The following is a 17506-nucleotide window of genomic DNA, read 5'->3' on the forward strand; positions in this document are numbered from 1 at the left end:
CATATGCAAAATGTGAACCTTGATTTAAATTTCACACCTTATACAAAAGTTAACTCAAAAAATGGATGATAGATTTAAATGTAAAACTATAAACCATTTTAGAACAAAACATAGGAAAAAATCTTCAGAATACATGGCCAAGCAGAGTCCTTAAACTTGGACTTAAACACTAAAAGCAAGTTTTAGAAATTATAGAAAGCTAGTTTTGAACAATGTTACCAGTGGGGAAGCTGGCAAAGAGTAAACAGGATCTTTCTGTGTTATTTATCACAACTGAATGTGAATCTACAATTACCTAAAAATAAAGTGTATTTTTAAAAATTTCACATTAAGACCTCTAGTTTCAAGGCTAAAGAATCACTATACAAGCACTCCCAGAAGAGGGTTGTTGGAAGAAACTCCAGACACTATTTACTCTACATATCTATTTAGAGACATTAACAGCAATTTCATTGACTTAACTCCAAAAGGATCTGAAAACTAAAGCTTTAAAAACTAAAACAATTACTACATTAAATTAGGCAAGATTAAGATCAAATAAGACAAAATTAATGTAAAGCATTCATGGTCTCTATCCATCTGAGAACAGTTCTCAAACTTTCTGGTCTCAGGACCCTTTCATACTCTTACAAATTATCAAGAACTCCAAAGAGCTTTTGTTCATGCAGATTATATGCACCAATACTTACCTTATTAGACATTAAAACAGGAATTTAAAAAATATGTGTTCATTCATTGAAAAATATAAAAAATCATTACACATTAACATATAATATTTGTTTAAAAAATATATTTCCAAAATTAAAAAAAAAACAAGTTGAGAAGAATCATACTGTTTTACATTTTTGCAAATCTCCAGCTCAACAGAATACAGTTGGATTCTCATGTCTGCTTCTCTATTAAATATACCACAAAATGTTGTTTTGGTAGAAGTAATGGAAAAAAAGCAGGCCTCATTCAGATATACAGTTGGTAAGAGAAAAGTATTTTAATGGCCTTTACAGATCATTTGGATACTCTTCTTTGAAACTACACAAAACCAATAAGTTGTAGTTCTTAAAAGATTCTAGATTGTAATACGAAATCTGAAAACGTATCAATAAACATTTTAAAACTGTTACTTTAACATCCTCTAGTCTACCATGCTCTTTTTTTTTTTTTCTTTTTTTTAGGAAGATCAGCCCTGAGCTAACATCCATGCCAATCCTCCTCTTTTTGCTGAGGAAGACCGGCCCTAAGCTAACATCTATTGCAAATCCTCCTCATTTTTTTTTTCTCCCCTTTCTCTCCCCAAAGCCCCAGTAGATAGCTGTATGTCATAGCTGCACATCCTTCTAGTTGCTGTATGTGGGATGCCGCCTCAGCATGTCCAGACAAGCGGTGAGCCGGTGCGCACCCGGGATCAAACCCGGGCGGCCAGTAGCGGAGCGCGCACACTTAAGCGCTAAGCCACAGGGCCACCATGCTCTTTGAATGAAGCTTTTACTCATGCATAATTCTGTAACATCATGCATTGGTCTTTTGAAAATACTGGTTTGCTGAGTTACACATACACTCTGTTCTAACTAAGATTTCATTAGGCAGTACCAAAAATCACATTTGTAAATATCACTATTGATTTCACTGGAAAAGTGTTTAAAGTATTGGGAAGTTGTCAGGCTCATGGTGGCACATGCAAGTTTTGCAAAATTCTAATTTTTGCTTGAAAACTCAAATTTTATAACAGGCAACAAACTGTCAGTTGTCTTCCCTGACAAAACAGGCTCACTACATTCATTTTCGAGAAGACACCTGCCAAACACCCATGTTCAAATAACCAGTTTCTCCGTCAGTCGTTTTTTCAAAGAAAAATGATGCTCAAATAAAAATAGTTGAGCTCACAATTCAAACACTCACACAGGCATATTTCCTCCAGAATGATCAGTACATAGTACTTCATATATACTTACCATTTTGTCACACAGATTAATAAAAAGATGTGTACTCACATCTAACATCATATTCAATAGTGAAAGACTAAAAGCGTTTCCCCTAAGATCAAGAAAAAGAAAAGAATGCCCACTTTCACCACTTGTATTCAGCATAGGACTGGAAGTTCTAGCCACAACTAGGGAAGAAAAAGAAATAAAAGGCATCCAAATTAGAAAGGAAGAGGTAAAATTATCTCTGTTCACATACGACATAATCCTACTCAGAAAACTCTCAAGATTTCACAAAAAAAACTGTTAGAGCTAATAAATGAATTCAGCAAAGTCACAGGATACAAAACCAACTCAAAAATCAGTTACATTTCTATAAACTAACTCAAAAATCAGTTACATTTCTATAAACTAACAATGAACAATCCAAAAAGGAAACTAAAAAAATTCCATTTACAATTATATCAAAAAGAATAAAATAGGAATAAAGTTAACCAAGGAAGTGTTAAGACACGTAAGCTGAAAACTACAAAACTGTTGAAAGAAATGAAAAAAAACACAAATAAACTGAAACACACCCCATATTCATGGATTGGAAGACTTAATATTGTTGAGATAACATACTCAAAGTGACCTACAGATTAAATGCAATCCCTATCAAACTCTCAATGGCATTTTTGCAGAAATAGAAAAACCCATCCTAAAATTCAAATAGCTTCTCAAGTGATCTCAAATAGCCAAAACAATCCTAAAAAAGAAAATTAAAGTTGGAAGACTTATACTTCCTGATCTCAAAACTTACTAGAAAGCTACAGTAATCAGAATAGTATGGTACAGGCATAAAGACAGATATATAGACCAACGGAATAGAACAGAGACCCCAGAAATATACCCTTGCATATACAGTCATCACTAGTCATTATGGAAATGGAAATCACAACCACAAGCAGATCCCACGTCACACCATTAGGATGGTTTTCAAAACAAAAACAAATAAAAATAAAAAACAGAAAATAAGCATTGGAGGATGTGCAGAAATTGCAACCCTGGTGCACTGCACGTGGGAATGTAAAACGGTGCAACAACTGTGGAAAACAGTATAGTGGTTCCTCAAAAAATTAAACACAGAATTACCAGATGGGGGCCGGCCCGGCGGCACAAGTGGTTAAGTGTGCGCGCTCCGCTGCGGCGGCCTGGGGTTCGCTGGTTCGGATCCCGGGCGCGCACCGACGCACCACTTGTCAGGCCATGCTGTGGCAGGCGTCCCATATAAAGTGGAGGAAGATGGGCATGGATGTTAGCCCAGGGCCAGTCTTCCTCGGCAAAAAGAGGAGGATTGGCAGATGTTAGCTCAGGGCTGATCTTCCTCACAAAGAAAAAAAAAAAGAATTACCATATGATTCAGCAATTCCACTTTTGGGTACGTACTCAAAAGAACTGAAGAAGGGACTCAAACAGATATTTGTACACCCATGTTCCCAGCAGCATTATTCATAATAGCCAAAAGGTGGAAGCAACTCTAGTGTCATTAATGAACGAATAAATAAAATGTGGTACAGGCATACTTCATTTTATTGCAATTCACTTTATTGTGCATCACAGATACTGTGTTTTTTACAAATTGAAGGTTTGCAGCAACCCTGCACTGAGCAAATCTACCGGCGCCATTTTTCTAACAGCATTTGCCCACTTCATGTCTCTATGTCACATTTTGGTAAGTCTTCAAATATTTCAAACTCTTTCATTACAAGTATGCGCCACATAATGACGTTTCAGACAATGACTGACTGCATGTACGATGGTGGTCACATAAGATTAGTACCATATAGCCTAGGTGTGTAGTAGGCTATATCTTCTAGGTTTTTGTAAGTACACTCTACGACGTTTGCACAATGACGAAATCGCCTAACAACACATTTCTCAGAACGTATCCCCTTCATCAAGTGACATATGACTGTATTATTATATTGTTAAGGTGATGTGTAATTAGTGATCTTTGATATTACTATTGTAATTGTTCTGGGGCATCACGAACTGCACCCATATACGACGGTGAACTTAATCGATAAACGGTGTATGTGTTCTGACTGCTGCACTGATGGGCCATTCCCCTTTGTGTGTCTCTCCCTCCTCAGGCCTCCCCATTCCCTGAGACACAGCAATATTGAAATTAGACCAATTAACAACCCTACAATGTCCTCTAAGTGTTCAAGTGAAAGGAATCGTCACTTGTCTCTCATTTTAAATCAAAAGTAAGAAATGATCAAGCTTAGTGAGGAAGGCATGACAAAAGCCAAGACAGGCCACAAGCTAGGCCTCTTGGGCCAAACAATTAGCCAAGTCGTGAATGCAAAGGAAAAGTTCTTGAAGAAAATTGAAAGTGCTACTCCAGTGAATACATAAATTATAAGAAAGTGAAATATCTTTACTGCTGATATGGAGAAAGTTTTAGTGGTCTGGACAGATCAAACCAGCCACATCATTCCCTTCAGTCAAAGCCTAATCCAGAGCAAGGCCCTAAGTCTCTTCAATTCCATGAAGGCTGACAGAGGTAAGGAAACTGCAGAAGAAAAGTTTTAAGACAGCAGAGGTTAGTTCATGAGGTTTAAGAAGAGAAGCCATCTCCATAACATAAAAGTACAAGGAGAAGTAGCAAGTGCTGATGTAGAAGCCGCAGTAAGTTATCCGGAAGATCTAGCTAAGATAATTAGTGAAGGTGGCTACACTAAACAACAGATTTTCAATGTAGATAAAACATATATTGGAAGAAGATGCCATCTAGGACTTTCATAGCTAGAAAGAAGAAGTCAATGCCTGGCTTCAAAGCTTCAAAGGACAGGCTGACTCTCCTGTTAGGGGCTTAATGCAGCTGGTGACTTTTGACTTTAAGTTGAAGCCAGTGCTCATTTACCATTCTGAAAATCCTGGGGCCCTTAAGAATTATGCTAACTCTCCTCGGCCTGTGTTCTATAAATGAAACAAGAAAGCCTGGATGACAGCACATCTGTTTACAACATGGTTGACTGAATACTTTGAACCCACTGTTGAGACCTACTGCTCATAAAAAGAGATTCCCTTCCAAATATTACTGCTCACTGACAATGCACCTGGTCACCCAAAAACTCGGATAGAGATGTATAACACGATGTTGTTTTCATGTTTGCTAACACAAAATCCATTCTGCAGCCCATCGACCGAAGAGTGATTTCAACTTTCAAGTCTTATTACTAAAGAAATACATTTCATAAGGCTATGGCTGCCATAGATAGTGATTCCTCCGATGGGTCTGGGCAAAGCAGACTGAATATCTGGAACAGATTCACCATTCTAGATGCCATTAAGCACATTCGTGGGCCGGCCCCGTGGCATAGCGGTTAAGTGCGCACGCTCCGATACTGGCAGCCCGGGTTCGCATCCCGGGCGCGCACTGACGCACCACTTCTCTGGCCATGCTGAGGCCCACGTCCCACATACAGCAACTAGAAGGATGTGCAACTATGACATACAACTATCTACTGGGGCTTTGGGGGGAAAAAAAAAAAGGAGGAGGATTGGCAATAGATGTTAGCTCAGAGCCGGTCTTCCTCAGCAAAATGAGGAGGATTAGCATGGATGTTAGCTCAGGGCTGATCTTCCTCACAAAAAAAAAAAAAACACACACACACACAGACACATAAAAGTGCAAGGTGTTTACAGCATTTTTTTTACTGAGAGGAAATTCACAGAACATAAAATTAACCATGTTCAACTATATAATTCAGGGGTATTTAGTACATTCATAAGGTTATGCAACCATCATTTGTATCTAGTTCCAAAACATTTCTGTCACCCCCAAAGAGGACCTCATACCGATTAAGCAGTCATTCATTCCACATTCCTCCCCGCCCCCATCCCTGACAACCACTTTCTGACTCTATGGATTTATCTATTCTAGGTATTTCATATGAACAGAAACATACAATATGTGACATTTGCATCTGGGTTCTTTCACTTTGCATGTTTTTGAGATTCATCTACCTTGTAGCATACATCAGTACTTCATTCCTTTTTATGGCTGAATAATATTCCATTGCATTGATATACCGTATAAACCCATTCACCCATTGATGACATTCAGGTTGTTTCCACCTTTTGGATATTTTGCATAGCATTGCTATGAGCATTCTTGTAAAGTATCTGTTTGCATACCTGCTTTCAATTCTTTTGAATATATACTTAAGAGTGGAATTACTGGGTCATATGGTAATTCTACGTCAACATTAGTAAGGAGGACAACTGGTTGTTGAATGAGACTAGATACAAGGAGATCAAGAGGGAGGCTACTGCAAGAGCACTAGTGAAAGATCAGGACCTGAGCAGTGGGATGGGAAAGGAGATATTGCTAACACAGCAATAAAAAAGCTGAAGCTGAGGCATGTACAGACGGCTCAAGACAATCTTGAAGTTCTGAGCTTAGGCAACTGGTAGACAGTAATGCCTTTCACTTAAATAGGAAAGACAGGAAGAGCTACAGGGAAGTGGGACGGGAGTGGGCAAAGATGACACAAAGGGTTGCTTTGTGCCAGCTGTGTTTCAGGTGCTCAAGAAATACCATTCAGTGACATTAAGACCAAGGCTAAAAAAAAAGGATTATTGAGTCATCAGAATATGGTAGAAAGTAGAAATAACATCTAAAGCGTCAAATTATAAATACATAAAATGAAATTATTTTTAATCATTAAGGGTTTACTACATGCTAATATCAACTGCATTTTAAAAATTCTAAAATAATAACTTGGATTAAATCCACAATAACTATTAGTTGATTTACTAATTAAACTGTAGTAAATCTAGATGAAGTGCTGTATTACTCAGGGTTCTCCAGAGAAACAGAGCCAATAAGGTAGGTGTGTGTGTGTAGACATATATAGAGATTATAGTAGTATAAGAAACTGGCTCACATGATTATGGAGGCTGACAAGTCCCAAGATCTGCAGTCAGCAAGCTGGAGACTGAAGAGAGCTGATGGTGTAGTTCCAGTCAGAAAGCCAGAAGGGTCAAGACCCAGGAAGAGCGCATGTTTCAGTTTGAGTCCAAAGGCAGGAAAGAAGGCAGTCAGGGAGGAAGATCATTCCCTCTTACTCACAGGAGGGTCAGCCTTTTTGTTCTCCTCAGCCCTTCAACTGACTAGATCAGCTCCACCCACACTAAGGAGTGCAATCGGCTATACTCAGTCTACAGATTCAAATGATAAATCTCAGCCAGAAACACCTTCACAGACATACCCAGAATACTGTTTGACCAAACACCTAGCCACCTCGTGGCCCAGTCAAGTTGACACATAAAATTACTACCACAAGTGCTATTCAAGATAATAACTCATGATACTCTACTAACAAAACTGAATTTTTTGATAGTTCAACAAAAACATGGACCACCTAAACAAACTTCACTTGTTTTAAAGAATAATCTATAAAATAGAATACAGTACACACTATGATTTGTGCAAATACTAAAGAGACAAAGACAATTTGTTGAATTAAATAAGGTTTCTAAAGCAGAATTCTGTTTCTTGAAGCAGAATGATGTTCCTTGAAATAGACCAAAGTGTGCCATCACAAAAATCAACCAACGCAAACCATTTTCCTAATTTACAAAAAAATTTAACTGACATAAATTTTTTAAGTCTTTCTGCATAATGTAACTTAATCCTCTGACACTTCCTTCTATTAGTCTGTACTAGAATTAAATAAGATACATTAAAATTAGACAGTGGTTTTAAACTTAAATGTGCATTTCATGATGGTCTTTTTGGAGCGTTACAAAGCATCATGAACTAACACCTGAACAACTTTGAGAACCACTTATTTAAACAATTACAATAAATACATTTAGAATAAAATTGTACAGTTCTCAGTTCTCACCATTATAAAGATGGGAATTCTCTTTCAGCTAATGTACAAATTGAAGTAATAACTCCAAAAGTACCAAAATTTTTTTTTCCTGTAAATGACAAGCTGATTTTAGAGTTTATACGGAAAAAAACAAGAATATACAAGAAAACTCTGAAAAAAAGAAGAGCAATTTACAGGGGGCAGGGTAGGAATTGTGGGGAGATGTCCTACCAAATAAGAAAACATAATAAAGAGAATGATAGTGGTACATGAGTAGACAGACCAATGGAACAGAATGACAGTCTAGAAATATACCAAATACATATGAAAACTTAATGTATGACAAAGGAGCCATGTCAAATGGGTAGGGATAAAAATGAACTTAAAAAAAATGGTGTGTTATATTAGACATTAGATACACTAATGTCTACTACTTCTATCAGGGTCTCTTAAATCACCAGCTGAAACCATTTAGAAAATACCTAAAATATTTAGTAACACAAATTAATATTTATACATTGTAACAGAAAAAACTGACACAGCTTAAATGTTCATCAATACAGTAATGGTTATATAAATTTTAGTGCATCCATAAAATAGAATACAATGCAGTCCTTTTTTTTTTTTGGTGAGGAAGATTAGCCCTGAGCTAACATCTGTTGCCAATCCTCTTCTTTTTCCTGAGGAAGCCTGGCCCTGGGCTAACATCTGTGCCCATCTTCCTCTACTTTATATGGGACGCTGCCACAGCATGGCTGGACAAGCGGTGCAACGGTGCACGCCGGGGATCCAAACCCCTGGCCTCCGCAGCAGAGTACGCACACTTAACCACCACGCCACCGGGCAGGCCCCATGCAGTCATTTTTTTAAATGAGGCTACAAACATCTTATATACAAATACATAACAATCTGAAAGGTAATAAAATGAAAAAAAGCAAAGCACAGAGAAGTCTATACAATACTCTACCATTTGTCTAAACAAGAAAGAGACTATAACACGTCTATGACTATATATGCATAGAAAATTCTAGAATACACTGTTAATAGATTGATCCTGGGTAGGGAAAAATGGATGGATAGGGAATTGAAGGGGAAGGAACTTTACTCCTCTCTTTATAATCTTTTTTACCTTTTGAATTTTGTATTATGTACATTTTATTACCTACCAAAATATATGCGTGTGTATTTATTAAATACACCTGGAAAATCCAACATTGAACGTGTGGTAAACTTTTTTCTTAATTTCTCTGTTATTATAGATAGAAGGGACTAAGGAAAAGCTATAACAAGAATAATAGGTCCCTGATAGCAGCCAAGAGTTATGCTAGAGAACCACAACACCTAGATGATAGCAAGGTGACTAAATAAACAATTCATCATTATAATCCTCTTAACGCATTTTTACAAACAAAAAGATTAAAAATATCTTAAATCACTTCAAGTTCTTTGTAGATATAAAACATTAAAAGTTTATCTAAAATGTTTATTATCTTGCTTAGTTCCAAAAAGGAGTTATGAACTGAAATGTTGTATTTAAAATGCCAAATAACATTTGTTCTACATAAGACCACATTCAAATCGATTAAAGCAATAGTCTATATACTTCGTATAGCTCCTAGTAAATTCTACTCATATTTCAAATCTCAAATCAAAGAAGCCTTCTCTGCTTGCCTATACTGGGCTAGTTTCCCAGTTATATGTCTCCTTTGGATCACCATGCAGTTACTAGTTTAGTCAAGTCGGTTTCCCTGACTGATATGTAAGCTCCATGAAGACAGCCATGTGTCTCTTATCCGCTGAATCATCCTTGGTCTAGCAAGAGTAGGAGGTCAATAGGTATTTGCCCAATAAAGGAAACCAATAGGAGATACTTTTACTGATACATTTTGAATGAAAAATTCATTTTATCCAAAAACACACCTATAAAATTATGGATTATTATGTTTGCTTAATGTAGGAGCACACTTTTATTTTTATTAGAAATTTAAGGGTAACTTGCTTAAATTAAATTTTGCAGCAGCAAAAACAGTATCAAACCATCAGTTTTTTTAAAAAAACTTTTATGTCATAGGAAAGAGAACCTAAAGAAAATTACATTATACGCCAAAGGGAAATTTCATAAATTCAGTTTAAGTTCACACCGAGTAGGAATTAATATTTTGGAGAGAAGATGTCTGCTTAAGGCAAAGCAATGTGTCCTAGCCTCCTGATCTAATTACCAATTTATAGGAAATGGTCTAGTTCTCAGCATAGGCTCTGTGGACCCCTGGGGGGTCCACAAGAGCCTTTCACATGGTCCATGAAGTCAGAACTACTTTCACAATAATACTAAGACATTTGCTTTTTTCATTCTCGTTCTCTCAGACGTGTACAGTGCTGTATTCCAGAGGTCATGTGATATATAATACAGCTAGACTGAACGCAGAAGCAGACACGAGAATCCAGCTGTCTTCAATTAAGACAGATAAACATTTGCAAAAATGTATAACAATCACTCTTTTCTCTAACATTTTTAGAAGTTATTTTTCATTAAAAATGTTATTTTATGTTAACATGAAATCAATTTAGTATTGTCGTTTTAAAATAAATACTTATTAAATGTTTTTAAATGTTTTAATTTCTAATAGATCTAACCCACATAAATGAGAGATCTGGGGTCCTAAATAATTTTTAAGAGAGTAAAGGAATCCTAATCTCACTAGAGCCAGAATCCCTGGTCTAAACTGTGCGAATTTCTATGGAACAACCAATGTGGCTTTTCTAAAGAATAAATTTAAAATAAAAGACAGAGAGAATCTATAGATGTAATGGACTTAAGGAATACAATAATCAAATGCAATGAATGAACTCTACTTGGATCCTGATTCAAACAAATGGCTAAAAAAAAAGTGAGACAATCAAAGAAAAATACTGGCTGGATATTTGATGATATTTTAAGAAATTAAGTTTAGTTGTTAACAAAGAATATAACTGTTGAAGCTGGGTGATGACTACATATGGTTCATAAAACTCATGCAGTTTGAGAACATCAAATCCTTTTAAGTGTAAGAACTTACAAAATATAAACACTAACTTACTTAGCCAATTCTAACTCTAAAAGAGAAGCAAATAACAGTATCAGACAAGATACAAGCCAGTGAATTGTCAATTCAAATTAGAATCTCTTCATTTTAAGGATGTATATTGCTAAATGTTTTTAAAGCAAATGAAAAATGTTCTTTGCCTTTCTATTTTCTAAAGCTAAATAAATTAGAGCCTCTAAGAATACACAGTACTTATTTTAGCACCTCTTAAAAACCTAAAGCCATATTCATGAATATAAATGTTAATTCAACATATTTAAGAACCTTCATCAAAGGTAATTTGCTGGGGTTATGGAGGCTAAAAAATGAAAAAGGAAAACCATCACCTAAAGGAACCCATTATCTACTTGATAACCAACACACAACATGCCAATTCATAATACAATATATATAAAGTGATAAATTGTTCCTGAAAGATGTCTAACATAGTTTATTGATAATAAAGTACTGATTTTAACAAATGATTACATATAAAAGCAAAATCTGAACTTTAAATAATCTAATATTTTAACTGTTGCCAATTCTGGAAAAACAGTAACAAGCATTCAAGGGTTGAAGGCTACCAGGTTTGGCTCTTTGCATCCCAAGCTATTTCTCACCTCAGCACCTTCAGATATTCCCAGTAGCTGAATGCCCCCTCTCCACTTATGAAACAGCTGGTTCTCAGAGGTCTTTTATTAAAGGTGACCTTACAGAGACGATTTCCCTCAAAATCTTAACTACTTAATGGACTTAATACAAAATTTATATTTACAATTTTCTTGCTTATTGTTCGCTCTCCCCATGAGACTATAAATTCTGTGAGGACAGGGGCAAATTTTCTTTTTATTTTTTTATTAAAATATATTTGATGGGCCGGCCCCACGGCTTAGCGGTTAAGTGCATGCACTCCAATACTGGCAGCCCGGGTTTGGATCCCGGGCGCACACTGACGCACCACTTCTCTGGCCATGCTGAGGCCGCGTCCCACATACCGCAACTAGAAGGATGTGCAACTACGACATACAACTATCTACTGGGGCTTTGGCGGGGGAAAAAAAAAGGAGGAGGATTGGCAATAGATGTTAGCTCAGAGCCGGTCTTCCTCAGCAAAAAGAGGAGGATTAGCATGGATGTTAGCTCAGGGCTGATCTTCCTCACAAAATTAAAAAAAAAAAAAATTTATATATATATATATATATATATATGACATATAAAAGCTTTGTTTTCTTTATCACTGGAATATTCAATGCCTGACACATGGAAGATAATAAATACAGGGTGAATTAATATACTCTGAAGGGCTGAGGCAGTTATGATTTTATTAACACTCAAGTATGAATAACACACAAAAAGGTGGTGCAAAGGAGTCAATCAACTAGACTAGTGAAGGCAGTGACTCTAAGCAACTGCAAAGAACTTCCTCCTATCTTGTTTTCTACCACTCTTGCAGAGATTTTTTGTTGTTGTGTTTGTGTGTAGAAAAGAGCCCAAATAGTGGTTTTTTTGTAAATTCTAGTACATTCATGGTCAGTATTTCTACAGCAATGAATGTAAAATATAATTTAATTAATAGTATATATTAATAGTTTTATAATTTAGCCCAGCACTGAGTCATTTACAGTTTAAAACAATCACCTTCAAAAGACACTATTAAGAAAGTGAAAAGACAACCTACTGAATGGGAGAAAATATTTGCAAATTATGGATCTGATAAGGGACTTGTATCTACAATACATAAAGAACACTTACAATTCAATAATTAAAAACCCAATTTAAAAATGGGCAAGGATTTGAATAGACATTTCTCCAAAGATGATGTACAAATAGTCAAGCTCAACATCATTAGTCATCAGGGAAATGCAAATCAAAACCACCCTGATACCACTTTACACCCAATTAGGTGGCTATAATCAAAAAGACAGATAATAACAAGTGTTGGCGGAGATGTAGATAAACTGGACTACATCTCCACCAACACTGATGGTGGGAATGTATAATGATGGAACTGCAGAAAACAGTCTGGCGTTAAATGTAGAGTTCCTATTCGACCTAGCAATTCTACTCCTAGGTATATATCCAAGAAAAATGAAAACACATCCACACAAAAACTTCTACACAAATGCTCACACCAGTATTATTCATAATAGCCAAAAAATGGAAACAACTCAAATGTCTATCAACTGATGGATAAATTCATACAATGGATTATTTGGCCATAAAAAGGAATGAAGCACTGATACATGGTACAACATGGATAAGCACAGAAAACATTACACTAACCAAAGGAAGCCAGCACAAAAGACCACATATCATATGATTCCATTTAATGAAAGTATAAGAATAGGCAAATCTATAGAGATAAAGTAAATCACTGGTTGCCTGGGGGAAGGAGAGGATAGGGGAATGACAGCCAAAAAGCGTGGAGTTATTTTTTGGGTGATGACAATGTTCTAAAATTGATTACAGTGATAGTTTTACAACTATGTGATATACTAAAAACCACTGAACTGAATATTTTAAATGGGTGAATTGTATATTAATTATATTTCAATAAAGCTACTACAAAACAACAAAATGGTCACTTACGTTTTTGGTTACGCTCTATTGTATTCATTAAGGAAATTATAGCTACTTTGGTCTTCACAAATGCCTTGGGATATATCCCTCCAAATAGCAATTCTCTTTCTTTAAAGGAGACAAAGATAAGGAAGATAAAAAAAGAGGGGAAATCTTCATAACTGAATGATTAACATGTCTGACACATCATTTTGCCTGCTCATTTTTATATTTCGAACAGTAATTTTTCCTACTAATGTCACATTTTTGTTGTCTTTAAACACTTCAAAAAACTAAAGAATGACTAGCTTAATATAGAATGTTCAACCAATTTTCCTTAGTTTATTTCTTGATTTCAAATTTGATCAATTCTTTTCATAAATACTTACTTTGCAAATATAATGTGAGGATTCAAGATATCATAGTAAGATGGCTAACACAATGCCCGGTATGCAGTAAATTATTGTCATTATCATTATGATACAGGAGACAGGATCCTAAAGTTGATGAGCAAAACTGCAGAGACGGGAGACACAAAGGCTATACCCTAGAAAGGCACAGTCATGTGTCAAGGAAAGGAACTCCTTGGCAGATAATCCCAGACCAAACTGAGAATTGGAGCAGCAGCATGATCATCACCATCACTATTACTACCATTACTATCATCACCCAACATCATTCTCCTCCTAATTTATGTATACGCTTTTAATTTTTTCTAATTATGAAGCATTTAAACACATGGAAACATCCCCCAAACCCAACTAATGGCACATCTTATCATTTTCTCACATTTTTATCAATTTTTAAAAAAAATATATGAAATATCTAACACAGATCCACTTTCATTTCCTCTCTCCCTTGGAATATGGTGTTAAGTATCACTATGCATGTTTCAATTGTAACTATAGGTATCTATAAACAATATATTATTTTGCATGTTTCCAAACTTTACCAAACGGCATACTGGTCTGCACCTTGCTTTCTTAACTCAACATTTTGCTTGTTTTTTAATTCAGTCATGTTGTTTCATGTAGCTCTAGTTCATTCATGAAAACTGCTGGACAATATTATATCGTATGAATAAGTCATGCGTCGCTTAACCACAGGGACATGTTCTGAGAAATGTGTCATGAGGCGATTTCATTGTTGTGTGAACATCATAAAATGTACTTACACAAACCTAGGTGGTATAGCCTACTACACACCTAGGCTATATAGTACTAATCTTACGGGACCACTGTCGTATATGTGGTCCATCATTGACTGAAATATCATTGTGCGGCACGACTGTATCACTATATATTTTATGTGGCACGACTGTATCACAATATATTTGTCCCTACTCTAATGAGATGTTTAAACTGTTTCTAATTTTGTTAAGTGGCTGCAACAAACAAAATTCCTTGAGCACAGGTACTAGTTTCTAGCATATATTTCTAGAAGGAGAACTGCTAGGTCAAAGGACATATACCTTCAACTTCACTAGAGGTTACTAAGTTGATCTCCTTTTTACACTCCAACCAGCACTGTGACAGAGTTCCTGTTTCTCCTCATCTTCACCAATTCTTAGTATTGTCATACTTTTTAATTTTGCAAACTAAAAGGTATAAAGTGGTACCTCATTGGTTTATTTTTTCCTGATTAGTGAGGTTAAGTATCGTTTATTCGCCTTTCAAGTTTCCTTTCATGTGAAATGCCTTTAACAGTACTGCCATTTTTCAATTGGTGCCATTTTTCTATGGATTTGTGGTAGTTCTTAAGACAGTCTGGGTATCAATCCTTTATTGATTATATGTGTTTCTAAATGATTTCCCAAAAAAGTATAAATCTGTTGATTTTGAAATCTAGTAAGGTATAGAAGCAAAGACAATTCCTGCCTTCTCCAAGTTCACAGCTATTTTCTGGACCTTTATATCTGTGTTTCTCAAACCTTTCTGGCCACTCATAAAAGATGAATTCCTCCTTGAGAGCCAATACACATACACTTACATATGAACTGAATAACGAAGCTCGAAATCAATTTCTTCTAAGAGATTAACAACAAAATACAAAAAAAGGACAGTTTGTCTCCATTCTATACAGCCAACGCTACATTTTGGCTCTCATGTTAATACATTATATAGCTTTCACATAGGTCAGTAAACAACCATCTATTTTGATTAATAAGTTTGGTAAAACCCCTAATTAATAAATAACCATCATATCGATACATCACAATGTCTAAAACAACAATGAAGAGTGCCCACTCTCTCTACCCAATAAATTATTAAGGTACAAACCCAGACTAAGCAAATGAAATTTTTCAATTTTCAGTCGCACTAACATACAATCAGTTCTTACAGATAAAGTTGATCGGCAGAAGTGAAATGATTCTGGATATTTTAGTGACAGCCAACTACTGCTCAAAAAAGTTAACATCATTTACAGGAGCACAATCGAATGTTTTGCAAAATAAAGACGCTGCCCTAGAGGCATATAATCTTAGAGCAAGAAAGGACCTTAAATCACTTCATCTAACTCCCTCATTTTCAGGTGAGGCAACTGCAATCCGGAAATGAAGCAATTTGCCCAATCCAGGTCCTCTAAAATCTAAAATCTACAAATTCAGGGTTCTTTCCATTGCATCACGCATCTTCTTATTTTAGACTCTCCAGTTCTAAAACTCTGATTCCTCTATTAATTTTTACAAGATTGAGTTGATGTGTTATAGAAATGATGGAAGTAACTCCCAACCCCCCCCAATCTTTTCCTTTCCCCTCCCCTATCCTCCATTATAATCTACAGAAGGAAAAAAAATAACTGCCTGAATTTCTGGCTCTAATTAGGTGCAGAGTCCTGAGCCCCTGCCTACTGTTTCTGTGTTAAATCAATAGAAGTATTTTTTTAATCCTCCATTCCTTTATTCAATAATATCTACCAAGCGCCGACCTGGCCGGAAGCGCAGTGCACGCGGCTCCTCCTAGCCCCGCGGACCACCGACGCCGGGAGGCCGGGGGCGCCAGTTAGCGGGTGCCGGGCAGCAGGGAGCTGGGGTCGCTGGGGCAGCGGGGGTCCCGAGGAGCGGGGGTGCCCTGGGGCTCCCGGGAACAGGCCGGGTGGCGCGGGCGACTCACCTTTACGCAGCTCCCGCTCCCACACAGTGACGATGGGCCGCGAGTGCTTGCGGTGGTGGATGAGCCACAGGGACAAGGTCTGCACGCTCTGCTGCGAGTTGCTCAACTCCGACAGCTTCTTCTCCAGCGCCGCCTCGGAGAAGGCGGACATCCCTCCGACACCGCGTTCACGCCGTCCCACGCGGTGGGGCTAAGGGGAGGAGAGTTTCGCCGCCCTCGCCGCGGCCTCGCCCCCTCACCCCACCCTTCCCCACGCCCTCGCCACTGCTGCCGCTAGATCCAAGCCTGGCCACAAACCAGCAAGATGGCGTCCGGCCTGCAGTGACGTCACGGCCGGCCAACGCCCCGCCCCCGGAAGAGGCGCGGCCGAAAGGTGGGACCTCCGAGCGGAAGGGGCGGTGCCGAAGCTAGCGCTGGGGATGCTGACCGGGGCGTGCCGCGTGGATCAGGGCCAGGAGCGGGGCGGGGTCTCCCAGGCCTAGAACCCTGCTGTGGGAAAACTGTGTCTGCCGGAAAAGGAGTGATTCAAAATCTCTGAATAGGCTGAAAATTGGTACAGCCACTTTGGAAGACTATTTGGCATGATATATTACATTTTAAAATACACCTTCTCTGTGACTCTGCAATTTCACTAGTTGCTATCAATGGTAGGGAAACACCAGCACGTTTGCGTAAGGAACTGTATGCTAGTTGTTCTGTCCAGGTCAGTAACATTGAGAAGTTGAGACATTCACAGCAGGTAAATGGCTAAATTAATTGTGATACATCCATATTACAGAATACATGCAGCAGTTTAAAAGATAAATCCAAGATATTGTGGATTTGAATTTTTTTAAGCTGCAGAAGGAGAAGTACAGTATAGCATTTGTTTAAGTGTATATTTTATATGAATTCATAACTATGTAAATACATGGCAAAAGCTTTGGAAGAATACACACTATATTAAGAGTGGTGTCAGGAAACAACAAAAAAAAACCCTA

At 37.2% G+C, this 17506-nt stretch overlaps 1 protein-coding gene across 4 annotated transcripts in view; it reads right to left on the reverse strand.

Moving 5' to 3' along the window:
- RPRD1A (regulation of nuclear pre-mRNA domain containing 1A) overlaps window positions 1-16792 on the reverse strand; it is an 87297-nt gene extending 70505 nt beyond the window's left edge. Inside the window, exons 1-2 of one of the 4 annotated variants that reach the window (XM_087439148.1) lie at window positions 16527-16790; window positions 13444-13542 (exon numbers count right to left, since the gene is read on the reverse strand). In XM_087439148.1, coding sequence (XP_087295274.1) covers window positions 13444-13542; window positions 16527-16677 — 250 coding nt within the window. In that variant the 5' untranslated portion in view covers window positions 16678-16790. Of the gene's footprint in view, window positions 1-13443; window positions 13543-16526 lie in introns of all 4 variants that reach the window. The other 3 variants (XM_087439150.1, XM_087439149.1, XM_014781348.2) reach the window with 3 other exon arrangements.
- Window positions 16793-17506: the final 714 nt, after the last annotated feature.

Source organism: Ceratotherium simum, chromosome 14 (genome assembly GCF_057802395.1).
Source record: "Ceratotherium simum simum isolate JZ-2026a chromosome 14, ASM5780239v1, whole genome shotgun sequence".
NCBI classification, from domain to species: domain Eukaryota; kingdom Metazoa; phylum Chordata; class Mammalia; order Perissodactyla; family Rhinocerotidae; genus Ceratotherium; species Ceratotherium simum.